This window comes from Botrytis porri (assembly GCF_014898465.1).
Source record: "Botrytis porri strain MUCL 3234 chromosome Unknown BPOR_001, whole genome shotgun sequence".
NCBI lineage: Eukaryota > Fungi > Ascomycota > Leotiomycetes > Helotiales > Sclerotiniaceae > Botrytis > Botrytis porri.
In genome coordinates this window covers 965,974-990,608 of record NW_024066075.1, presented here as the reverse complement: position 1 = coordinate 990,608, position 24,635 = coordinate 965,974, and the positions used below count along the sequence as shown (strand labels likewise).

Here is a 24,635-nt window from a genome sequence, read left to right as displayed (position 1 = left end):
ATTCGAAGAATTTAAAGGTTAAGAATTCGAAAATAAAAATATTCCTATAATAAGGCACGTGTAATAAGGTAGTAATATATTAATTATAGGATTTCATATATTAAAAGAAATTAAATTAAATAGAATAGAAAGGAATAATAAAGATAGATATAAGAAATAAAAGATTCTAGGGATTATAAGGAAATAAATAGGAAGATTTTATAATAGTGAATCTAAATTATTTAGAAAGGGATAGGTTTTCTTTGTTTTCTTTGTTTTCTTATTTATCTTATATAATTAGTATCACTTAGATATATTATATAGTCAGTATAGCTTAGCTATAAATAAACTTAATCGATTAAGATTTTACTACTACTATTATATATAGATAATAGTCGATATAGGAATAAACGAACTTCGAAGAGAAGAACAGTAAATATAATAAGTATAGAGATTATTGAACCAGCATAGAAACTGTATACTTGATCTTATCAATAATGATTACTGTCAAGTCTTCAGATTTCTGTTTATAGCCGTTAGATCTGTACTATTCGTACTTGATACACAACCAACTCCCGAGCGATCGGATGCTAGTGGGGGGTACGTAGTACTAGAAAGTTCCTTGCGAAAAACTGCTCGAGTATACCAAGTCAGTCAAAATATCGAAGAAATTCAGAGATCTAAAACGATCTGACAATAAATACCAAACAAAAAGAAATAATCATGTTTCATACAACGAACACAAGAAGTTATCCGTCTTATTTGATTTTGATGACAGCTCTCGAACAAGACATACCGAAAGTTGTAGGGCGTCAACGTAAGCGATCGATACCCTCGACACTTCTCCATAATACGATTTGCACATTCCTTTCACTAACCCGGCCGGGAAGGATCTGACTTGGACCGTGGTGATCACAGTGTGAGAGATAGAATGGGGGCCATGAGAGAGCATTGCAATCAAGTTCCTATCATGGTGATGCCAACCACAGCATGATTTGATGTGATGATCGTTTCGTTAGCAAATGGTACAGTCAAGACATCGACAACGTTGCGATGTCTAGGAACCTCTCTAGAAGATCATGTAAAGTTTCTCGACAAATGTCTAACTAACTCGCTTCCTTACTCCAATTTCCTCACTTCACCCAGCCCTTCTCATATCACTAACCCCCCAGTCCTCCCACAGTAAACCACCCTACCAACCAACCACCAAACCCAACTCTCCTATTCTCCAGCTCTCTCAACAACAAAACACCTAAAATGCAGCCTATCCAAAAACCCCTCAAAAACCACCCCCTCCACCAAAGGATCCACAAACTCCACCCACTTCAGTGCCTCCATCCCTACTTCCCTCGCACACTCCTCATAGGGTTTACTCTCCCAAATATACGCCTCAAAAACCAGTTGTCCCTCCTTCTCCTTCTCCTTCTCCTTCTCCTTCTCCTTCTCCTTCTCCTTCTCCTTCTCCTTCTCCTTCTCCTTCTCCTTCTCCTTCTCCTTCTCCTTCTCCTTCTCCTTCTCCTTCTCCTTCTCCTTCTCCTTCTCCTTTCCCTCCCCTTTTCAACGACCCAACACAACCCAACACCCCTTTCCAACACCCTCCCGACTCCCAAGTCCCAAGTCTCTTCACTAGAAGCTCAGCTCAATCTCCATTTAAACCCACACAATAACATCTATCCACCCATCCATCCATTCAATTTTCTTCCCTTCCTCCCTTCCTCCCTTCCTTCTTTCCTTCTTTCCTTCTTTCCTTCTTTCCTTCTTTCCTTCTTTCCTTCTTTCCTTCTTTCCTTCTTTCCTTCTTTCCTTCTCCCATTCTCTCTGCACACTATCAACTATTAACTATTAACTATTAACCATCAATCACCTATCATCCCAAAACATTGAATCCAAAGATCCAACTCCGCAGTTTCACATCCACTTCTTACTCACTCACTCACTCACTCACTCAATCACTCAACTCATCTCCCAGAAAGTATCCTCCAACAATGCATCACTATGGTCGGCATCTCCTCTTTCTCGAAAGAAAACTGGTCTAGGTAAGATGCTAAGAAGCCAGTGCCTACGTCTACTTGGACTTATTTGGCAGTAAGAGTAATTCATTGATCTGAAACAAGTAAACGATAGACCAAGACATACAATATTCTCAACAAAGGCATCGACGCAAATCAAGTCAAGACAACCCACGCCAGATCATTCATCATCATCTCACCAATTACAAATTCAACACTCACTCAATCACTCAATCATAAGTATGTTCTTCATAATGATTAAATTTAATTCTACCATGTGTAGTACTAACGTACGTATGTATGTTATATAGCAAGTAGCCCAGGCTACTTACATATATTCAGGCATAGACAGAACCATACCATTCTCAACTCTCATGATCTCGTAATAGCTTTGTAAACAGAACAAACAACCAATCAAGACAGCCAATAGACAAATGCCACTCCATACCCCAAACCCAAACCCAACCCTAAAGCAAGAGATTTCTAGAAAAGCCACCCTTTCCCCACCAGCTCCCACGTTACCCCTCACCACGCGCCACTTTCAATATACCCATCCAACCCATGGTCACCCTCGCCATTAAAGTCCAAGATAGACGTGGGAAAAGATGAACAAAATCCCGATTAAAACTCCATCCAATAGACAAAACAAGCAGTTGTAAATGCCAAAAAGAGACTAAACAAGCCTGACACTATGCTCAACATCTGCACTAGCAAATGACAAAGTTTAATTTGATAACGCCACACACCCTTTCCGCATTTGTTTCATATATGCTGCAACGACAACATGGACGCCAGAATTCTAAAATGCATGCCGAAGGTACTATACAGTACAGGAATTGATTTTGTATCGTGAATCATTTACAAGCCGGAGACTTTGCGAGTGCTAACACTGCCAACTCTCCCACTAGTTTTGCGAACGGCTCCAGAAGTTTCTTTATTTCGGAGACTGTCACCACTACGCTTAGGACTGCCGCGAACCTTTCCAAGTGAGCCACTGCCGGATTTGACGGTGGATGGTGTCTTAGGTCTAGCTCCGGTACCAATGTTCTCAACATCGTAGCTACTGTCATCGATGGATGTGTAAATTGTCGTGGTGGTCTGACTTATGGATCTCCCTGACCTATCGCTTCGGGCTGGAGATCTAGATGATTTACGGGTACGCATGCGGAGTTGCCATTCCTCTTCAGATTCATTGGTATCAGTTGATGACCGATGAATTGAAATGACTTCCGTTTCACGATGTGCGCTATCATCTTCGGAGTACGCGGAAGCATGACGACCATATGGGTGGTGTCGATCAATTCTGCCTGTCTTTCTTGGTTGACCTGGAGTTGGTGCTGGCAAGTAATCCTCCTGAGCTCCAATACTGTGACTTCTCTCATTGTCCACTTCGCCAAGTGGGGTTCTTTGGTTGCCATTTGGAGGAGTAACAACTTGACTCTTGGATGCGAAATGCCCCTTTCTTGGGGTGACTGGAGCCATATTGGCGAGCTTCTCCTTCATTCTGATCTCAAATTGCTCTTCAATCCACCACTCTCGGAAAGTTCCTTGGTTAAGATGAAGCCAATGTTGTTGAGGACCGACAACCATTCCAGGTCTCATGAAGCGCATGTACGCAATGATCTCATTGGCAGTGAATCCATATCGGTAGATTAAATATGCTCCAATCAAACATCCCGTTCGTCCAAGTCCAGCCTTGCAATGCACAGCAATGCCTCTCTTCTGAACAGTAATCATCTCATGTGCTAAAGTAATGAACTTTCGGACAACACTAAGTGGTGGACACGTGCCGTCATCAAAGATCATATCCAAGTGTTCAATACCCAGCGCCGTGAAAAAAGACGGAGAGTACAATTCCGAGTTCAAACGAACCACTAAGCCAATGTTTCGTGATGTGAAATGCTTCAAAACATTTTTGAAAGGGGTGGGTAAGGTTGGGTGGGTGTCCACGTCTTCCAATGTTGTTGGCAAACTCGCATACAGTGGAGAAGAAGGAAGTATTGGTTGCACCGGGTGATGCTGTGGGGAAGCAAATGCAAGGAAATCGGGAGTCAACCAATTGAAATCACCCTGGTCCACGCGCTCATATCTTTCATACTCCTCGAGATCGAATTGCGGCAAAGCGCAGAACCCTTGTTCCTTTGCGCGCCAGACACCATACACAACGTCTTGAACTGTAATGCCATAATCTGCTTGACTGTATCCTGCATCGCGGAAAGGCATCAAAGGTGGGTCTGCTTGAGCGATTGGCGCAAGCGCGAGATGTGGTGCCCATGATTGGATCAAGACCATATACGTGGCTAGGAGGCATGCAGCGTTGGCTCGACCTAAGTCACTCGATTAGTTTTTTTCAACCAGCAGACTTTTATGAAACAGTAGCTTACTACGCGCATCCGCTTTACTCCAGAACACGACAGGTTTGTTCTTATTTTCTGGAGCGCCAAGGATGTCGTGGAATTGAACCGCGAACCTGTAGAGATGACCAATGTGTAATGGTCCAAAGTCATGGTGAAAGGCATTGTAGAGGAGGGTGTCGTCCACGGAGAAGTAATGAGGTGGTTCTCTCTTGTCCGAAACGACTGAAGGTCCATCTGCAGCTCTTGCTGACCGCTTTGTCGGAGATCGTCGAGAGCTCTGTTGCTCAGGGTACGGGAAGAGAGTATCGGGCGAGGGAGGTGTAGTGTAAGATGCCAAATACAATCGGTCTGTGTATGTTAGCCAGTGGAACGGTCTCTCCTCTTCTCGAGCTTCTTTTGGAGCCTTCTTTGCGCTGGCGCCAGTATATTTATCATTGGGTAGTAATGTTGCCCACTCGAGCATAGAATTATAGTCCATTGGATGCATAATATCAATAATATAACGATACTGGGCCGAAGATATTCAATGGATCGAGTCGCGCAGTGAATGATGTTGTGATGATATTGTAACATACCTGGGATGTACTCGATGATCTGCCCATACTTCAATTGAGAGGAAGGAGGCATTGTGGAATAAGGCACACAAAGGCACCAAGCTATTCTGGCAGTCGCGAAGCTCGAGTGTGTAAATCTGAAGGAAGGGAAGGTATATTGGTGTCGTAGGCAAGTGCGATGGTTGTGGTGAATACTCGAGGTCAAGATGGTGAGATGGTACCGGGTACGATAGGCGCAAAGTTTATATTGTTATTGTTGACTTTGCAAAGAAAAACAAGTAAACACTCCCGCGCAAGAGCTGATGTGTGTGTATATGATTTTTAACGGCGACCAAATGAATCGGAGATATCTTTCCTTTTCATAAAAAAAGACGAGTGAAATCGGAAGTGTCAATGACAATCCAAAGGGAAAAGTTTAAGTAGAAGAAGGATTTCCAAAATTATTGTTAGGAATTCTTTTGGATTTGTATGTATGGTGAATGTTAACGATCAATAACAATTTACTAGTCTGTTTATAGTAATTATTCTGACCCGGCAACGAGAATTGACCAGCAACATGAACCAGGGTTGGAGGTCAAGATTCCAAACAACTTTTATTATATTATAATGAAGGGCTGGATGGATGGATGGATGGATGGATGGAAGGATACGGTATATGGGCCAGAGCGTGTGTAAATAGATAGTTTGTTTATTGTATGGCTGGCGAATGTGAGTTGCTTGCCAGGTATCGGTATGTCTTTGATTTTTGTGATTTTTTATGAGGTGTATTGATGGGGTTCATCTACCTACCTCTCTAGATATATCTATCTAGCATCTATCAATTAGACAGAGTCAACATTTGAAGAATCTATCTGTCTCAAGCCTTTCTCAGCAAAATTAGAAAGGCGTTTTTGCTTTCCCCTTCATTTTCATCATTTTCATCATCATCATCATCATCACTTATCAAGGAAACTTCACTCTTTTCAAACCAACCTCCCCTCCAAACTTTTCAATATCCCTGCTATTCCTCATCCCATCCCTATCCCGTGCCTATCACCGCCAAAACACATCATCCAAAAACAACAGGGTCTATTCTCAAAAATCAAAACAAATTCCTCTGGATATGTTGATTTACTGTATCGATTTATTAAAATCACCCACCAGTATATCTCAGTATCTCAAATTGAACATTTTCCACACCTCAAACCTTCAAATCCCAAGAATGATGAATAGATTTGATATGGATGTTGATTTCCATGTGTACCATAAAGTTACTCGGTTACTACCTACTTAAAAATGATAAACTAATCCTTGCACTTAAATCTCCATTCCCCTCCAAATTAATAACCAATGCCATGCACAACTCTTTTTGACCCCCCATTCATACACAATCGACTATATACACTACACAACGAGACAATCCACCAACTTCGCCTCACATCTCAAACCTCAACCCTCAAACATTAACAACAATGACCACCGAACTAGAATTTCCCTGCACACTGTAAGTTCCTTACCCCTCCTTCTCTGTCCTTCCCCCCAAACCCCAAACCCTAACCCCTCCCAACAGAACCCTCGACATCCCCCTCCCCACCGCGCGCCTCGCCTCCGCCGCCCTCTCCGCCCTCTCCGTCGACGCCGAGCTCTCTCCCCTCGTCCTCCGCACCTTCTCCCTCGTCTCCCCCTCCCCCTCCTCTTCCGCACCCAAATCCATCCTCCGCACCTCCTACCGCGCAACCACAAACCGCATGTTGCGCGTGGCCGTCAACGGGTTCATGGAGAGTGTATCCGTCGTCCTGGGGGTCATGGAGGAATTAGACGTTGATGTTCTGGAGAGTGGGGACTCCAAGGCACAGGTTGATTCTTGATGGGTTGGGAGAGAAATCGTATACATAGAGATCTCAGAGCCCTCTTCTTCACGATTTTGTGTCCCCCCAGAAATTTCCAAGGAAAACAAGATGCAGAGTAGCAAAAGTGCAACGAAATTGAAGAATGGAGAATGGAGAAGAAGAGAGGGAAATGTCGACATATCATTCGGTGACTCGAAAATCACATTTCAAGCGCCTAATGCACATGCGCCGATATTCATACATCGATCTGTTTCACGACAGGACACATTCGATGCAGCTATTTTCGACCATGTGTCTGTGTCAAGGGTGTACATTCTAAGCCACTGGTGATCTTACATCATACGGATCTTAAGTTAATACATACTTCTGTCTATATAAACACGCAGGAGAGATATCGAAGCAGGTGCTGCTACCACTCTCATGTCATATATAGCAAAATAGACATTCAAGCAAATCACCCACATGTGCCCCTTCATTCAAATCAAAAGTAGCGAATCTTCATTTTCTACCAATCCAACGAAACCATGGAACCCTACACCACAGCCTACCAAACCACAAGTCTCTTCTTATACCCAAAACCATTTTCAAAGTTTCAACAAAGCAGCAAACTACAATTATTGTGTCCAAGGAAATATTTTTATTTTATAAAATTAAATACATATCTACAATTACCCATCACTCACTCCACCACCCATTATAACAACCTCGCAGCTGAGAATATAACACAGGTAACTGCCGTCTCGCGTCTGATCGTGTTGATGTGTGTCAAATTAATAATATCAAAAACGCTAAGTGATAGATCCATATCACATAGCTTTCCCGCCGATTTCCCCCAATATGGTTGTCTCGCAATTAAACTTTTATATTACCCCCCCCCAGGACCCAGTCATTCCCAGAAGAAATCTCTACACCTAGAATGCCCTGGAATATATTCAGCCGTGAAATCAGAAGCTTGGTATCCAGGTATCAACAACTCCGTTAATGTTGCCTCCCAAAATAAAAGAAATGCCACCGAGAAACAACCACTTCAAGCCCATTATTATTAATTTTCTTTCTCCACAAGTTTCTGCTCCGCTTCCTCTGCTCTTTTGTTGGCCTCAGCCAAAACCTTTTCCAAGTGACTAATGTATTCAATGGCGACTTCGACTGTAGCAGCTTTACTATTCGCACTCTGTCCACCCTTGGAGCTTGCGGACTCGTTCTCTCCACCATCACCACTTCCACTCTTGTCTCCCGTAGCATCTTTAGGTTTTCCTCGAGGGTAATATTCGGATGGTATCATATCATGTAATGTTGTAAGTGCTAAATTGATCCTGTTTCGTCTTCCTTGTTCGGCGAGTTTATGAGAAGTACGTTTCGATGTTAAATTAGTGGATAGTTCTGAAGGATACGAAACGCCAGGAAGATGAGTTCCTTCAAGTATGTTTTGGTAATTTGACTTTGACGCAAGAAAAAGGGAGGCAGTCGCGTCATCGTGCATGGATGAACCACCAGGGAGTAGTGGCTTAATGCTAGGGGATATCTTGGGAAGAAGAGCCGGTGAAGCAAGGACGGAATTGCTTGCCCTCTTCTTAGCACCTCGTGCTAGCATTTGGGGCGTCTTGCGTGTGGCGCTCTTTGCACCATTCATGGCATCTATCTGAGGACTTTGACTGGAAGATGACGTTGCTCCAGGAAGTGCAACTACTGGCGACGACAGAGGTTTGAATCCAGGAGTTTTGGATCCTGTTGAGCTCAAAGTTGGTGTCATTTGTCCATCGGATTGTGTATCGATGCGAGACAATGTAGGTTTTCTAGTGATATTTGCAGCTTCTGGCAATGCGAACCCGTCCAAAACAGGATCATCAAGGTCCATTTCCTGGCCCAGTCCTGACTCAATAGCAGTAGGCGATTTTGTGATTCTCATCAGCGAAGCTGGCGTAGCTGGTGATCCAAGGGGAATCCACTTATTCTTGGCATTGTCCTTTTGTGCTACGACATAGGGTGATCTCCCAGCCGAGCTCGGCAACGGTGGAGGCGCCATATCCGATAAGTGCTCAGGAGATATAGAGCCATTTTCAGAATGGTCGGTGCTTGCTGCTGAGTTCGTTGATCCAGTGCCTTTAGAATGAGACATTTGCGAACTCAATGGCTCAATAATTTCTCCTAGCGCCTGAGCACTCATACTTAAGCTTTTCCTACCGCGACTTGGCTTGACAATTGGCGATTGCCGAACTACACGAGTGTTCACCCGAGGCTTTGGTGCAACAGACTTTCGGGCAGGCTTCCGAGCTGGAATTATAGAGCTCACTGGCGCAGAATGCGAATCACCATTCATGTCAATTGGGGAATCATTTGACCCCGAATGACGATGGTCGAACATAAGTTGATGGTCATTTTGGGCGTGTAAAGCTGGGGAGCTCAAGGGACTAAAATAAGCTCCGGGGACAGTGTAATCAGGGATATTAAATTGAGTTTCTAGGGGAGTAACAGCTGGTGAAACGAGCGGAGTAAATGCCATCTAATTAGTTCTATTAGCATTTCATTCTAATACTTATTGAATTGTGAAACCATAAAATAAGGACACGAAAGTATAATCAACTTGACTAACCTCTTGCTCTCTCAGACGATATGACTCATATACAGATGGCGGATGCTCTGCTGGAGTATAGAAATGTTGATTGACACCATGCATTTCCATACTATTGGGTGTGGGTGGGATCATTCTACTCTGGGCATAAAAGTTCCGCTGTTGTTCCTGTGATTGCCGTAGCTGATGCTCTCGCTTCTGCTGTTGTAGATATTGGATTTGCGCATCCAAGTCTGTCAAACTCTCTGTAGAAGTATGTGGTTGTACGATTGGAGTTCCAAGTATGGCCGGATGGGTAGAAGTCGTAGTCATCGAAGGCATATGTTCTTGCATCGTTCCATCATGTCCCATCTGATGATTGCCACTCATGCCCGTATTCATTGAATTCATCCCATCTTGATGTAACATCTGTTGACTTTGCGACTGTTGCTGATTGAAATTGAAGTCGAATTGGAGGGTATCAGCCATGTTGTGCATGTTCAGGTCAAGGAATTGTTGAAAATCATCTTGCGAAGGAACGGATAAAGTAGGATCCTCAGTATCCCAAACCCCAGAAGTGTCCATGATTGCGATTGTGATCAATCAATAAATTCCGCCAACTTTGTGCACGTATGCGTTGTGGTTGTACAATAAATGATCGCAAACTGAGGGGTCCTAGTGAGAACGGTATATGCGCCGTGCGCGGGCTATTGAAATCTGATCAGATGAGAGTGCGAATTGTATTGATCACCTATATCACTCCATTTGGCGAAACCTGTCGTAGTAAATAAAGTCTGAAAGTTCACAAGTAAGACTTGAGCTTCCGTTTTGACAGTGAGCAAGTTGGAGAACGGGAAATTGCTTGACGGCTAATGGCTTTCTAGGCGCAATCGCTTTGCAATGTAAACTTTCTCTGCGAATAATCAAAGAAATACAGACGACAACAACGTGTATACTGTCCAAGGATTCTGTGTTAGTCAAAAAAATATCGATCTCGACCTCGTAGAATGTAGCGGCAAGTTCATTCGGTCGTCGTTGAACCCCGTACTAATTAAGATGGATCGTTTCTTCCCACTTGGGGGGGGCTCTTCTCGTTTTTTTTTTGGAAGTTCAACTAGCACACCCACTTCTTATCGCACCAATACTTGGGGGAGTACAGGTAGTGACTTTGTTATTTATGTAATAAGACCGTGCGAACCGTCTTCCATTGGGTAGGTAGTCAAGTAGACGGATGCTTCAGATGTAGAAAAAACAAACATTAATACCAAATATCAAAAAAGTTATTTCTACCTTTTCCAAAACTTAATGATGGGCAAGCAGGGCAGGTCGTAGTCGTAGTCGTAGTCGTTATGGATTTCTCGATTGTTATAGGCGATACTACGGGATCATTGAAGCTACTGCGAAACCGACCGCTAGAATGGTGGAGGGGGGATATTACCGATTCGTGCTCACAATACAATATAAAATCTGTTACGTAGACATGTACATTTATTTTCCCAAAGAAGCGTTTGCTTGACTTGAAGGAGACTTTGGGAGGAATGTCACAAAACAACTCTCTCCATAGATTATCGTCTTCAACACCACGAGTATTGTAATTCGAGGCTAGCGCGGAAGCAATCATCGGTTAACAATACGCTCAACATCAGCTGGACCATTCACATCTCGCTTTCCTTTTGAGACAAGGTGACTACGAATACAGAATAATAGCGTCGTATGTGTGTGTGTGTGTGTGTGACCATCTTAATCCTACCCCCCCACGCTCCACGTTTATGCTTGCTTGTGAAAAGTATAGAAGAGGGATTTTCCTTGGATCTCGACACGCAACAAACATTTCCATCAACAACTCTCTATTCTTCTAGACTTACATTTAGATATTGTATTGCAATCACAACAGGAACATGTATCTATATCATCATGCCATGTAAAGTATAGCCCCGGATGATTCGTTTCTTCTTGGCTGTGAAGACTCTGTACAATTCGAGGCCACACATGGCCAAGAAGTCTGTGTAGATATAAGAATCAATCAATCAATCAATCAACCCCCATCAACCCTCCACCAAATCAAAGAACACATTGAGAGAGAACTTAAAAAATCGCCAACATCGATAAAGCTCTTCCGGTCTTCCGATCTTCAAATCCCCTTCACCAAGAGGCAAGTAGTCGTGAATCTAGCAAATCTATGCATTTCAATCCTCTAAGCGAGCCCCCCAATGCAGTGAACCATGTTCCACCTCCAATCATCAGACTCTTCTCGAAGTATTACTACGCCATCGTATACCCCCCTTTACACTCGACTGATTCTCATCCCACACTCCCCAAGAAATTCCATCCAGGACCCATGCACCAAGCCAACCGGGAGGGCTTCTCTATACCACGGACATCCAAGGTATCGATGCATGCGAGTAAGATTCCACCCGTGCTTCAGGGTCTTGGAAAGGGTTCAAGAGTCGGATTGGCTGTACAGGGGAGGATGGTCGAATAAACTTCTTAGAGATGGTTATAAGTAGCCAACGAGATATCAAGTATTATAATCATCCGGCAACTATTTGTTTGTTTTATTTCGGCGGCGAGGGAACACATCCAGGGTGCCTATCAAATTCCTGATCCGAGTGTAAAGATCCCCCTCAACTACAGCTTAGGACACTGTTTACTTAACCAACCGGACACCCTTCAACGAAGTCTAGATCCATGAAACCGAAGCTCCCATGATCAATATCAGCCCTACCCTGATCTCACGATACGACCCAATAGAAACCCACAAGTACATGTGAATCTCCCGTCGACGCATAGCATTACATAGCACCCCATCTCGGTAGTTACCTTCTTTCAAACCTCCTTTTGCATGTTCTCATCTCGTCACATACACCCACATCGTATCTGTCTTCATTCTTGATCTCGACGGCGGATGTTGTTACGTCCCACGATTCTTCATTCGCCCACCTGTACCCTTCCTCTCCCACTTACCCCCAGAGACAATTCCTCTCCATTCCACCAAGAAATCCCATCTCCTTCTCCCCAATTCACCTTCAAACCACCCACCATCCTCACATTCTAAGTATGCCAGATCCCTCCCTCCTCATCCTATCCTTCCCCTCCCATCCTCCCACTATACCAACTCCCAGTTCAAGTGCTATACAACCACCACCCTACCCCAAACCTCCTCTTCCCCCTTTCCCCTCTTCCATTCCCATCTTGCCACACCATCTCTGCCCCCTCAACCCCCTCAACCCCCACAACTATAACCCAAGTATTCCCCCTCCTCCCAAAGAAATCACAACAAAATCCTCCATCACAACACACCACCAAACCAACAACCAACAAACAGCAGACATATCTCTCCCTTTCACTTTTCCGAATCTCACGCCCCGCCCATCAATATACACCCATCCATATCATGTCCTGCAGAACACACCCTTCCATTCGATTCCGACTTCAACTCCGATCCCAGCACCATTTTGCTAGTACACGCCACCAGCCCATCAGTCAAGCAAGCTCGAAAATATCACTCACCTACCGAGACACCTGAGACCCACATACTCATTCCAAACTCATGTGTAAATATTCAGCCCCTTCCACCTGGTAAACAATAATTTCCAAATTTGATCATGAGAGACCACCAAATCGCTGTTAACGGTAGATCTTCAGAAATTTTATTTGTCATGCATGCGAACTCATATGCAATTTGTCTCACATTGCATTATCATATTATCGACTTTTTGTACTGGTTTTATGGATTTGCTACTTTTTTTTAGTCTAATCGATTTGATAAAAAAGTGCCAGGCCGTAACCTATCAACAACCGGGGAATGACATGTGGAAGTGGTCTTCAATAAAAAAAATGGAAAAAGGAAAAGAGATGTTGGGCGATCGAGACATTCGCAAAGTAGCGAAAGGATATGTGGAAGGGAAAGTACAGTATGGTTTGATGCATTAAAGAGTCTAAAGGCAAGCAATTTGCGAGTGAGACCCCCCAAAAGCTCTTTATGAAGCTCGCCCTCTGCTCATCTCGTCTGTCGAAACATGCAGAACCCAATCGTAACCTCCATCGCTCGTACGCCCATTCGACCAAACATCAACGCCATATCCGATGATTATCTATTCAGCAGCTGGCTTCTCCTCAGCTGGTGCAGCGGCCTCGGCTTCCTTGGCTTCAGCAGGTGCGGCAGCGGACTCTGTAGTAGCTGGCTCAGCCTCTGATGAAGTCCAGAGGGTCTAAATGAGTTTATTTTGTTAGTGATAAAACTTGGAATCATGATTTGCTGTGAGAATAATTTTACGTACCAAGTTATCCCTCAAGAGTTGCATAATCAATGTGGAGTCCTTGTAGCTCTCCTCACTAAGGGTATCGAGTTCTGAATAACGGTTAGATCACTTGTGTATGCTGTTGATAGAATGAGACTTACCAGCAATGGCGTCATCAAAGGCTTGCTTGGCAAGATGGCAAGCTTGGTCTGGGGAGTTCAAGATCTCGTAGTAGAAAACGGAGAAGTTGAGGGCAAGACCAAGACGGATTGGGTGTGTTGGTGCAAGGTCAGTTTGAGCGACTTCGGTTGCGTTCTTGTAGGCCTCAAGAGACTTGTCGGCAGACTCCTTTCGCTTGTCACCAATGGCGAACTCGGCGAGATAACGGTGGTAATCACCCTTCCTGTAATATCATTAGTAAGAGAGTTTAAATGGAATATTGTTCAAAAGACAAATTACATACATCTTGTGGTAGAAGACCTTAGATTCACCGCTCTTGGCAGAAGGAATCAAGTGTTTGTCCAAAACCTCGAGGATATCTTCGCAGATCTTGGCAAGTTCGGCTTCAATTTTTTGACGGTACTCCTTGATGAGAGTAACCTGGGATGAGTTTCCTTTTGACTCCTCCTTTTGTTCAATGGAGGTAACGATTCTCCATGATGCACGGCGAGCACCAATGACGTTTTTGTATGCAACAGACAAAAGATTACGCTCCTCGACGGAGAGTTCTTGGTCTTCAGATGCGACGGACTTCATGTTCTCGACCATCTCTATTCCTACTGTTAGTATTCATACGCTTCGATCAAATTCTGTAAATCTGCATACCTTCATATCGCTCAGCCTGCTCGGCGAGCTTGGCGAGATAGACGGAATCTTCGTAACCCATGACTGCGATTTGTAGATCTGTTGAAATGGACTTGTTAGTTATCGTTTGCTCAAAAGTAAAGGTTGTGTTTTTTGTTGTTAAAATGGCCGAAATCCAACAGACAATTGCGACTGTGCTAGTGTTTGATGTGACTGGACTGTCACCGATATTTAGCCCGAACACTTCTGCATGCGCCAAATATCCATCTGCGAGGAGAAACACGCCAATCGATGCAGTTTTACTATATGTGGTAAAATCAAGGGTTGATTTGCTGAAGGCAAAAACAACAAATACCCCTCAGTCTTCCGGAGGGGCAATGGTGAAAGACGAAGAGTCGTTGGATTATTGGTGGTTTGCAAATGAATGGAAACGTCGATCCTTCGAGTCGAGTAAACAAGGACAATAGGATGCAAGGCATACTGATTGTTTGTTGATGGCGTTGGAAGATGGATATGTTGGGCAGGGCGGAGGGAGAAAACAGATGACGGGAATCCAAAGGGTTTGAGGGGAGATGAAGATCTTACCTGAGTATCTTTTTATGATATTATTTTAAGTCTTTAGGAAAGAGATCTCACAAACTGAAATAGGAAGAAAAACGTAGGATGTTATGCGACGTGAGAAATGTGTTTGTGTGTTGGTTTTGGTTCTTGGGATGGTTTTCTCGATTGGAAAGTGGTAGGGACCGTAGGCCGTGAGGAAGTTGCTGGAAGGACGCACTAGTGCCACTTTTAGAAGATGGGAAGCGATCTGCGAGGGAAAGGGAATGAATGAATGAATGTGAACGGATAACCTCGAGATCGTAAAAGGGGCTCCGTGTTTTATGTATTATTCTGTAAAATTACTTGAATGATATAAACTCGATTCATTAATCCCTTTTTGAGGGGGAGGGGGGAAAGAGTTAGTTGGAACAAACTATATCAGAAATCACCTTCTGAAGTGAATCTGTCTACTGTATGTACGGGCAAAATGGTTGAGATTCCTTTCTTTTGACTGTTGTTCATGCGTTATATTATGTGGATTTTGGGGGTATCTACAGACATTCGAGTTCAATTGAATTAGACAACCCATTTTCCAACATAAGAACACTGAGCGTTGAACAATCTTCACATGTATTACATCTCAGGATCCCCCCCTTTAATTGTCTTTATAATCGTCTTCTACAAGTAAGATCTGTGAGGCAGAGAGAGAGACACACACGAGACACAAATACCAGTACAGCCATGTGTATGAGAAGTCATGATACCTAAGTATACTTTCATTTCTCCACTGTTAGCCAACGAGGCAACCCAACCCAACCCAGCCCAGCCCAGCCCAAGAATAAGAGTCAGAGATATTCGGCTCGAGATGATTTCCATGCAGTCCAACAGGGCTGATGAACATTCTGTAAATGCTTGGTTCATGTTGCTGGATTGGACCAATCTTGGTTAATGGTAAATACAGGTCGGTAAAAGTGGTTATCCGTTGCATGAATGTAACATGATTTGACCTTGACCCAGATTTGCATTGTCACGAATTGGAAATTTGTCCGGAGATGGAAGGCTTTTTGGTCATTTTCTTGAGGTGTTGGGCGTTTCTGTTTCGGTTTCCACCCCCTAACCCTTTCCATCTCCTTTCCTTCCTTTCCTTCCCTTCCAAGTAATGTGAACTGGCTTTCTGTGATTGTGGCAGTGCTAACAAATGAGGTCTAAAAGCATAGACGTTCTGTTCTGCCTTGGTTTCTGGAATCTGGAATGGCATTTATTATTGTTAGTATTGCCGCTTCGCTGCCTTGTGTTTGGTGTTAGACCGTTCACGAGCACAAGCACAAGCACAAGAGCACACCCTCATAGCTGTTTCCATATCGGTACATCATCAATGGAGTACTACTTCGTACATAGTCAAGTAGGCTTGAGTAGATATTGTCCTCGACACCGAGCATGTTCTATTCTGTTCTGCAATCGATCCCCACAACCTGGTTGATTTCGGTCAGTCAGATATACCTCAATCCTACTTCCAGATGGGCAGGTATGGAATGCTACCTAGGTAGGTAGTGGGGCAGAATAGTATTATTTATAGAGTACGGAGTGGTTTATAACACAAGTCCACTGTTGCTAGGTAAGCTCGTAGAGTCGTAGGTAGGTAATCATCACAGTGTCATATCAACAATCGAGCAAAGTGGTATCCGAACATTTCCAGTTTATACTCTGCTGTCTCTTAAAGAGAACTCTACGTGATGAAATTGATGTGATATGTGATATTAGCATCAAGAAGACATAGAATACAAAGTCGTGCCACTTTAATCATCTTCTGCTCATTTTTGGGTGATTGAGCACTGGTCCTGCCCTCATTCATCCCCACATACCTTTAAAGCAGCCACGGTTCCCCATTCAAAACAGCTGATCATGACGATGACCTGATCTTGACCTGATCTTTCCCCTCACAACCTCAATTTCAAGGCATAATTACGTCTTTCACATCCAAGAGTTTCTATCCAAGCTTCCAGCCCGCAAGCTACTTCGGCATCATCCAGCAAATCATTTCAAAAACAATCATACCACCAATTGAACAACCCCTCAAATACATCCGTCATCTTTCTACCTTCGAAATACCACCACAAAGAAGAAAAAACCTCAAATCTAATCATTATCATGTATCGTCTTGCAATCAACTCTGCCATGCGACCAGCAGTCCGCACCTCCATCCCAGCTGCGAGAGCATTTACCATATCAGCACGCACTATGGGCGAAGGAGACACCGGCGCTGCCAGATTTGGCGGCCAACAGTAAGTTTTCCATCCCTTCCAATGCTACCACTTGACTATCCTCGCGATATTGAGTTCCGCAAAGGAAAGGGTAAGCTCCCATCCGCACTTGCAGGTACAGAACTAACAAACTTTTCCCCAGAGATGCCTTTACCAAGCGCGAAAAGGCCAATGAGGATTACACCATTCGCCGGCGCGAGAATGAGAAGCTCTTGGAGTTGAGAAAGAAAATTACCGAGCAGCGTGATCACTTGAAGAAACTCGAGGACCACATGTAAGAATGCCCTTTTCACCTCATACCATCCTCTACCCTTTCTGTCCCCATACTCAATCCACTCATACTAATTTCCTCTCCCCCAGTTCCGAAATCGAGAAGCAATCTGGTGGCGAGCAGAAGTAAGCATACACATACTTTTAGAAAAAAACTTTGAGCTTTCGTCCATATATCCACATATCCATAGTCAGAATTTGAGAAGTACTGTTTTCCATCGATGGACTCCTCTCTTCTCCAAATGCAATCAATTCTTTTATTCTCCTCCCCTCTGTTTCTCCGATCTTTTTCTCTCTTTGCAGAATTTAAGAAAGAAAATACTAAATGCTTTGGTTCATTACCAGCTAAATCAACTTGAAAATTTGCAAAAAAAAACCCCTTCATGTGGATGGGCGCGGGGGAAGATGGAAAAAGGGTCATTTAAGTCGAGCAAGACTGGACAAAATGAGATATGACATCAGGATTGTGATGAAATGATGGTCGTTTATAGTTGGTGAAATTATTGATTGTATGATACGATCATTGCCTCTCCGCGTGGTTGCAGAATTCCCCATGCGTGTCAAGCCAAGTTAATTCCATTTCGATGGAACAAAATTAGTTATGAGCTTGATCATTCTCTATTCTCTCTCGCTTCATGCTATTTATTATACACCAAAAGGCTCATGAGAACACTTCTGCCCCGTTTCTTACATCCACGCATTCGCCTGCTTTGGACGTATGAATCCTTTTGTATCTCTAATCTCTCCTCAATCATTTATTGAAGGCTTGCGGTATTCAGTCTTCCATATTCATTATCCACATATACTCCCCTCAAAATAGACTATCCATGCATGAATATGCAAATGTATTTCCTGCCAAATCAGAACGCCCAAACATCCATTCAGCACGCCAGTACACACTTGTCGGCCTCCATTTTACCTGCTTTATCAAGCTCTATCATTCGTCCTCATCCCTTCATCTTCTGCCCATAAAAGACCTGTAGAAGAGATCTGCAGCATCACCCTCCGCTCCACCGAGACCATTTGCACTCATACTTTGTCCCAACTTGTGCGCCGCCTCAACTTTCTCTTGTAGTGTTTTGGCATTTTGATCAATCCATTGTAATTGCATAAGATGTGAATTAAGGACTCGGACGATATGGGAAAGCTGTAGGCACATTTGATTAGTGGAATCCTTTATAAACCTGATATATAGATTAGAGTAACTTACTGGATCATCAGACTTGGTGCTCTTGTTCAAAGTAGCAGATGCCTCATTCATAGCTTCAATCATAGTAGAAAGATCTTTGCCCATTTCATCAAGTTTATCTGCCAATTTCTCCGCCATCTTATAGGTTCTCTCACGTTCCTGATCTGGTCCTTGTAGCGTTTCGACAGCTGTATTTTTGAACATCTCATCAACCTCCTGTTCGTAACGATTGAGCCACTGTTCGAGTTCAGCTTGCTGACCCTCTACCGTTGCTAGTTGTCGTTCGACTTCTGCGCTTGATCTTTCAGCCTCAAATGTGGTATTGTATAATTTCTGAATTTTATCTCCATTCTCGACCAAAAGACGATCCCATTGAGCTACCTTGGTTGCTTGTTCTTGGAATTCCTTCTGGTATTTCGCTAAATCAGATGCCCACCGGGTGATGATTTCATCCATAGTTTTGTTCTTAAGACGAGATAATTCTGGTCTTGGGCCAGCCGTAGAGGCTCCTAGATTTGCTGCGTTTCCTGCCGCCCCAGAGCCAGCAGTCGCTCCAGCTCGTTGATCTAGATTTGCAGAACCCGCATTTGCAGTTGATGAAGCAGGAGCAGGAGTGCTGGTGTTGGTTGGGCCAGAAGTAGCAGGAGTTGATGATTTAGCTGCGCCAAACAAACTTGATGTTGCAGCAGCTGGTGCAGGAGTAGAAGTGGTTGCTGCACTAGTCGAAGCAGCGTTTCCAAAAAGCGATGGTGTTTGCGCTGGGGCAGATGCAGATGGCGCCGAAGTAGATGTAGCTGGATTGGGTTTTCCAAACAGACTGCTGGTAGCAGGAGCTGCAGGAGCAGGAGTAGTAGAAGCCTGTGTTCCAGGGGTGCTAGCTGCTGGAGTAGCAGAAGGAAAGCTGAAAGATGGGGCTGGCTTGGCAGCTTCTGTAGTCGCCGCAGATGTCGAGCTGGCAGGGGGAGCTGCCGAAGCAGCAGGCTTACTTCCACCGAACATGTTGCCGCTAGGCGCGGAAGATTTTGCAGCACCACCACCGAACAAATTACTAGTAGGAGCAGCTGCAGGAGTACCGCTGGAAAAAAGACCTCCAGTAGGGGCTGGCGCAGCGGGTGTTTGTGTAGGTTGTGATGCGGCTGCTGGTTTTGGTGTTCCGAACAGACCTCCAGTTGATTGCGATGGAGCACCTCCGCCAAACAAGTTACCTGTACTCGCAGCTGGTGCATTATTTGTAGGTGGTGGTCCTGCTGGGGTTGTGGATGCAAAACTGAAAGGCTTGCTTGGTGCTGGTGTTGTTGATCCTAAACTTGGGGTACTCGAAGCTGCTCCTCCAAACATACCACCTCCTGCTGCTGGCTTGTTCATCCCTGAGAACATACCACCCGTAGGAGTTGCGGGTTTATTCTCCGTTGTTGGCGTTGAAGCACCATCTGGCTTGGGTCCTCCGAAACTGAAGCCTCCACTTCCACCTGCAGTTGCACCTCCTCCACCAAACAGTCCACCTCCTGCTGAAGTTGTAGGTGTAGTGCTAGCAGCAGGCTTTCCAAAACTGAAAGAAGACGTGGCATTGGGCGCATTTCCTGTGCTTTGTCCAAAGATACTTCCAGCGGCTGGCTTTGCAGCTCCTGTGTTTGCAGCTCCTGCTCCTCCAAAGACCGGTGTTTGTGCTCCAGCTGGTTTTGGTGCGCCGAATAGAGATGATGGTGCGGCTCCAGATGTAGCTGGCGCACTTCCAAATAGTCCAGCTCCAGAGCTATTTGGAGTGTTGCTAGAGCTTCCCCCACCAAACAATCCCCCGCCAGTACTTCCAGTGTTGCCGAATGTAAATCCAGACATCTTGTAGATATTATTGTTGAGCTTGAAAAATAGGGATGCGAATCGAAATCGAGGAAGGAAGATTTTCCGATGTTGTTGATTGTTTATACCAGATCAGAAGCTAATTATTTGTAAAGAAATCGAGATGATCAGCGATATAATATTCTCCCAATGTTAAATTGAATTGAGGTACAGCTTCTGCATTTACCGAATTGGTTTAATCAGCCTTGCGCATTTCAAAGCGCGTGAAATTGAAGTCTTTTGTCTTTCTTGGCCTTTCCCAGCGCGACTTTTTGGTAAGGTTACTGTATCGCGCCTCAATCAAAAATTAAGCGAGTGAACAACAGAATGATCGGAGCTCTTGCTATCATTGACCGAGAAGGGAGCAGTTGTCATTATTCCCCCCTTGGATTAGACTTTCTCTTGTTCACTACTCAGTTTACGTTGCCAACACGTTAATCGTACCTCCAGACCATTTTGTCTGTTGATTTAGATTTTCTCTCGAGGTTATCGCTGGTATCTCGCTGGTATCATCAATCATGGCTGAGGAAGACCACGGAAGTCTAGAACCTCCTACAAGGACTAGCATTGAGGACCCAGGCGCACACGAACTTGCAGGTAAGGCCGATGAAACTAAGTTTCAACACTCTCTGTTGTTTTTGCGACGTTGAGGATAGAATGTTCTTAATGCGGAACATACCTTCGAAAGTTTACATAAATTGATTTGTTCTAACATTCTTGTTACTTAGAAACTGTTGAATCTTCGGATTCAGAAGACCATTTTTCAGATGCACACTCTGGTCTAGAACCATCCACCGCAGCCTCACCCATTGTCCCCACTACTCGAATTGAGAAAGTCGACGATGAACCAAGTTATGGAGAAGTTCCGGGTACACAAGCATATAATATGAGAGTAGAGGATGCTGAGCCTGATCAAGTTGCAATGGCTCCAGAATTTGATGATGTCGCACGAGCCCGGCGACCTTCAACTCCGGGTGACTTACCAATTCCCATCACTGTCGTTGAGAAGATAGACCCCGATACTCCAAGTCATGGAGAAGTCCCGGGTACACCAGCGTATGAAAAGCGTAAGGCTGACGCAGTCCCGGACTTGGTCTTAGACTCAACTCCTGGTCGCAGTCGCTCCAATACTCTGAATACCACTGGTATCACAAGATCAAGAGCTGGTAGTACACCAGGGGACTTACCAATTCCCAAGACTGTAGTTGAGAGGATAGACTCTGAACCAAGTCATGGCGAAGTTCCCGGTACCGCCGCATATGAATTGCGAAAGGAAGATGCTCAACCGGACGACATAGTTGAGGTCGCTGATGTACCTGGTATGTATTAACAAGAATTCCAAACACCTTCAGAGTTATTGACTGAGTTAGAATCTAGCTCCCCGTCCTTAAGTCTACGACATCAAAGCTTTTCGACGGCAACGAACAAAGCTGTAGAAGAAGAATACAATGAAGAAGAAGACGGAGATGATGGTCATGGTGGAGACGGTGGGGATGATGCAGATGATGGCGGTTTTGGAGATGATTTCGATGATTTTGAGGAAGGAGAGGAAGATGCAGAGTTTGGTGATTTTGATGATGGATTTCAAGAGCCTGAAGTAACTCAATCTTCTCAACCAATTCCTGTAGTTCCTTCTTTTGTAAGTAGTCGTCTACTTTCCGTATGCAACAATAGTACACTCAGTCCTAACACAAGTGTTTTGTTCAGCCCACCTTTGACCTGACAGATCTCGATGCACCCGAGGATATTCGCTCTGCAACCGAACCCTACCTCGATCATATATTTCCCTCAGACACAATTGATATATCAGTCCTTCCACCTCTTGACAATCCGAATCCCATATTCCTCACACCACGATCCGCATCACTCTGGTCACAGCTTGTGGCTCCACCACCCCTTCAACCACCAAATTGGATTCGATCCCGTATTCGTCGTCTCTTCCTCGTCAGTCTCGGTATTCCCGTATCTCTGGATGAAATCCTTCCAGCTTCCACACAAAAGAAACTCATCCTCCCCTCCCTGTCTTTACATCCATCATCTTCTGGCTCTCTCGACAGTTCCATAGATCGTATCAAATCCTCTTCTTCTACTTCCCTTGACTCACAAGGCAATGTCAAGCCTGCTCGCTCTGACAGTCGACGTCGAAAGGGTCCTCCACCTGCCCCTCAATTAGATTTGGTATCCGCACGTCAAACTTGCGAGATTACTGAAGAAGCTCTACAAGGCTTAACAATAGATGAGTTGAAAGGACACGTGAAAAAGCTTGAGGAAATGGAAGTTTTGGCGAAAGAAGTATTAGGCTATTGGACGATGAGGACTGATGAAAAGTTAGGTGATAGGGAGGCTTTTGAAGGGGTTATTGAGAATCTGGTCAAGCATGCTAGGAAGGTTAGGAAGTGATGATATTTTTGTTCTTTGGGGCAGTGCTACATATTCCATTGAGTAATCAATATTGCATGTATCGAGTCTTTTATTTTATGGACTAATTAGTGTTATCATGCTAGTTAATTGAGCAAATGATCCATATCATGAACACTTTTTTTTCCTATGAGATATCTTGCTGGCGATATTACAATATTATCCTTCGTCCGTCTGCAGGCCTTGATCAAATCGACTCTGGTATCGTAGCCCCCTCTTTCAAACTCTGTCCTTGATAGACTCTAATAGTTTTACACATCTCACCGGTACTCTTAAAGCTCAACCTACTCATCCAGTATCTCCTACCTCCTATCCAGAACTGTACCCCCAGAAAAGCTAAATTTTCTCCAAATGCCACAATCTTTCCTTCTCTTTCGAATTTTCATCCCACGTCCTGATTATCATTAGGTGACTTCATTGCTAACGCATCTAAGCTTCGACTTTTTATCTAACACTCCCTTGCTGTGCTGTTCATCGATATAGATATACAACTATATTTGAAACTCCCATTTAGATATATATACATACATATACATCACTTTCCTCCTTCTCCCTCCCTCCCTCCCTAAAAATTCCACTACTCGCCTCTCCATCCATAAATTTAAATAACCCAACCCAACCCAACCCAATATATTCCCAATCTCCCATCCACATCCGCATCCGCATCCACATCTTCTCATCCGTCTTTCCACCTTCATACTCACCCTCTCCGTCTATTCACAGTATCTCCCCTCTCCCTTCCTCATCCTCATTCATCCCATCCAAAATATCAACCAACCAATCTATTTTATCCCCCATTAACTTCTATTCTCTTCCAACCCCTTCCCGTCTTCCTATCAGTGTTACTTTCTAACATCCTTATTCTACCTCTCGTTTGTATCTCGTAGCCCGGTCTATTCATTACTTATCTCACCCGATAGAGTTCATTCTCATACCCATGCTCATGCTCATGCTCATGCTCATGCTCATGCTCATCAATATCTTCATCCGCATCCTCATCACTCACCTCACCTCCCCACATCCTCAATTTCCCCCCTCCCATCCCTTCAAGCCCCGAGAAAGAGAAGCCCCACCTCCCTTCCTCTAACAAAGCTTCTATAATCCCATCCCATCCATCATCTCCCCCCCCCCCCTCAAATCTCCCTCGACCTCCAAACTTTCTCAAAAACACACTCCTCCCACCGTCCTACCGTCCTACCATCCCATTCTCCCACTCTTCCACTCTCCAAAGAAATCCGAAAAAATACCATGACTTTCCACTTCCCATTCTCACACTACACACCTCCTTCCACATCTTCACACTCGCACATCCACATATTGTAGCATCATTTCCCTCTATTTCCCTCTATCCCCCTCTATCCCCCTCAATTCCTATATCCACTCCTCCTCCCACTCCTCCCACCCCACCTCAACAAAACAAAACAACATACCATACCATACCATACCACACCACAAAACAAAACAAAGTTTTCAAAATTCTTCTAAAAGATACTTCCAGCAGCCGCACGCGAGTCACTCAATTGATATGTGAGGTTTTATCCAGTGCGAGGGATTCTATGAATAAGGACAGGGTTAGGACCGACTGGCATTAGTATTAGTATTAGTATTGACATTTATTAGGGTTAGGATTAGGATATATCAAGATCGGAATGGGAATCTCTAGATATCAAGAAGTAAAAGGGATGGATGGGTCTGAGAATGAGGAAATGACCCGTATCCATCCGGTTTATCTCACCTTAAACATGCCTCTCTTTAGAAGAGCACAAGTCTAGATATTATGGATAGCACAGCGTTTCAAGC

At 44.2% G+C, this 24,635-nt stretch overlaps 10 protein-coding genes across 10 annotated transcripts; 4 read left to right on the top strand and 6 right to left on the bottom strand.

Annotated features, from left to right (window-relative positions):
• Positions 1 to 1,200: 1,200 nt before the first annotated feature.
• Positions 1,201 to 1,649, bottom strand: EAF01_000292 (uncharacterized protein; the record flags this gene model as incomplete). Its single annotated transcript, XM_038908542.1, has 2 exons — positions 1,201 to 1,532; positions 1,640 to 1,649. 2 exons carry the CDS (start codon positions 1,647 to 1,649, stop codon positions 1,201 to 1,203), a joined length of 342 nt encoding a protein of 113 aa, XP_038775448.1.
• A 1,197-nt stretch (positions 1,650 to 2,846) lies between these two features.
• On the bottom strand, positions 2,847 to 4,823 carry EAF01_000291 (uncharacterized protein; the record flags this gene model as incomplete). Its single annotated transcript, XM_038908541.1, has 2 exons — positions 2,847 to 4,315; positions 4,373 to 4,823. The coding sequence occupies 2 exons, from the start codon at positions 4,821 to 4,823 to the stop codon at positions 2,847 to 2,849; spliced, it is 1,920 nt and encodes a 639-aa protein (XP_038775447.1).
• Positions 4,824 to 6,350: 1,527 nt separating this feature from the next.
• EAF01_000290 (uncharacterized protein) lies at positions 6,351 to 6,746 on the top strand (the record flags this gene model as incomplete). Its single annotated transcript, XM_038908540.1, has 2 exons — positions 6,351 to 6,382; positions 6,449 to 6,746. The coding sequence occupies 2 exons, from the start codon at positions 6,351 to 6,353 to the stop codon at positions 6,744 to 6,746; spliced, it is 330 nt and encodes a 109-aa protein (XP_038775446.1).
• Positions 6,747 to 7,354: 608 nt separating this feature from the next.
• On the bottom strand, positions 7,355 to 10,783 carry EAF01_000289 (uncharacterized protein). The gene is made up of 2 exons (XM_038908539.1): positions 9,319 to 10,783; positions 7,355 to 9,228 (listed from the first exon to the last, which is right to left on the bottom strand). The coding sequence occupies exons 1-2, from the start codon at positions 9,859 to 9,861 to the stop codon at positions 7,771 to 7,773; spliced, it is 2,001 nt and encodes a 666-aa protein (XP_038775445.1). The 5' UTR covers positions 9,862 to 10,783; the 3' UTR covers positions 7,355 to 7,770.
• A 2,587-nt stretch (positions 10,784 to 13,370) lies between these two features.
• Positions 13,371 to 14,403, bottom strand: EAF01_000288 (uncharacterized protein; the record flags this gene model as incomplete). The annotated part of the gene is made up of 5 exons (XM_038908538.1): positions 13,371 to 13,487; positions 13,557 to 13,627; positions 13,679 to 13,920; positions 13,981 to 14,287; positions 14,343 to 14,403. 5 exons carry the CDS (start codon positions 14,401 to 14,403, stop codon positions 13,371 to 13,373), a joined length of 798 nt encoding a protein of 265 aa, XP_038775444.1.
• Positions 14,404 to 14,485: 82 nt separating this feature from the next.
• Positions 14,486 to 14,788, top strand: EAF01_000287 (uncharacterized protein; the record flags this gene model as incomplete). The annotated part of the gene is made up of 1 exon (XM_038908537.1): positions 14,486 to 14,788. One exon carries the CDS (start codon positions 14,486 to 14,488, stop codon positions 14,786 to 14,788), a length of 303 nt encoding a protein of 100 aa, XP_038775443.1.
• A 1,100-nt stretch (positions 14,789 to 15,888) lies between these two features.
• On the bottom strand, positions 15,889 to 16,119 carry EAF01_000286 (uncharacterized protein; the record flags this gene model as incomplete). Its single annotated transcript, XM_038908536.1, has 1 exon — positions 15,889 to 16,119. The coding sequence occupies one exon, from the start codon at positions 16,117 to 16,119 to the stop codon at positions 15,889 to 15,891; it is 231 nt and encodes a 76-aa protein (XP_038775442.1).
• An 890-nt stretch (positions 16,120 to 17,009) lies between these two features.
• EAF01_000285 (uncharacterized protein) lies at positions 17,010 to 17,741 on the top strand (the record flags this gene model as incomplete). Its single annotated transcript, XM_038908535.1, has 4 exons — positions 17,010 to 17,143; positions 17,265 to 17,396; positions 17,483 to 17,518; positions 17,738 to 17,741. The coding sequence occupies 4 exons, from the start codon at positions 17,010 to 17,012 to the stop codon at positions 17,739 to 17,741; spliced, it is 306 nt and encodes a 101-aa protein (XP_038775441.1).
• Positions 17,742 to 18,347: 606 nt separating this feature from the next.
• Positions 18,348 to 20,417, bottom strand: EAF01_000284 (uncharacterized protein; the record flags this gene model as incomplete). The annotated part of the gene is made up of 2 exons (XM_038908534.1): positions 18,348 to 18,539; positions 18,603 to 20,417. 2 exons carry the CDS (start codon positions 20,415 to 20,417, stop codon positions 18,348 to 18,350), a joined length of 2,007 nt encoding a protein of 668 aa, XP_038775440.1.
• Positions 20,418 to 20,935: 518 nt separating this feature from the next.
• On the top strand, positions 20,936 to 22,817 carry EAF01_000283 (uncharacterized protein; the record flags this gene model as incomplete). Its single annotated transcript, XM_038908533.1, has 5 exons — positions 20,936 to 21,014; positions 21,146 to 21,736; positions 21,795 to 21,800; positions 21,854 to 22,056; positions 22,125 to 22,817. 5 exons carry the CDS (start codon positions 20,936 to 20,938, stop codon positions 22,815 to 22,817), a joined length of 1,572 nt encoding a protein of 523 aa, XP_038775439.1.
• Positions 22,818 to 24,635: the final 1,818 nt, after the last annotated feature.

What these genes read in the sequence shown, in the direction of transcription:
- EAF01_000289 (XM_038908539.1), bottom strand. Translation starts at nt 9,861, where the DNA reads ATGGACACTTCTGGGGTTTGGGATACTGAGGATCCTACTTTATCCGTT. An exon ending in ATCGTCTGAGAGAGCAAGAG is followed by an intron (nt 9,229 to 9,318) that starts GTTAGTCAAGTT and finishes AGAACTAATTAG; the next exon opens with ATGGCATTTACTCCGCTCGT.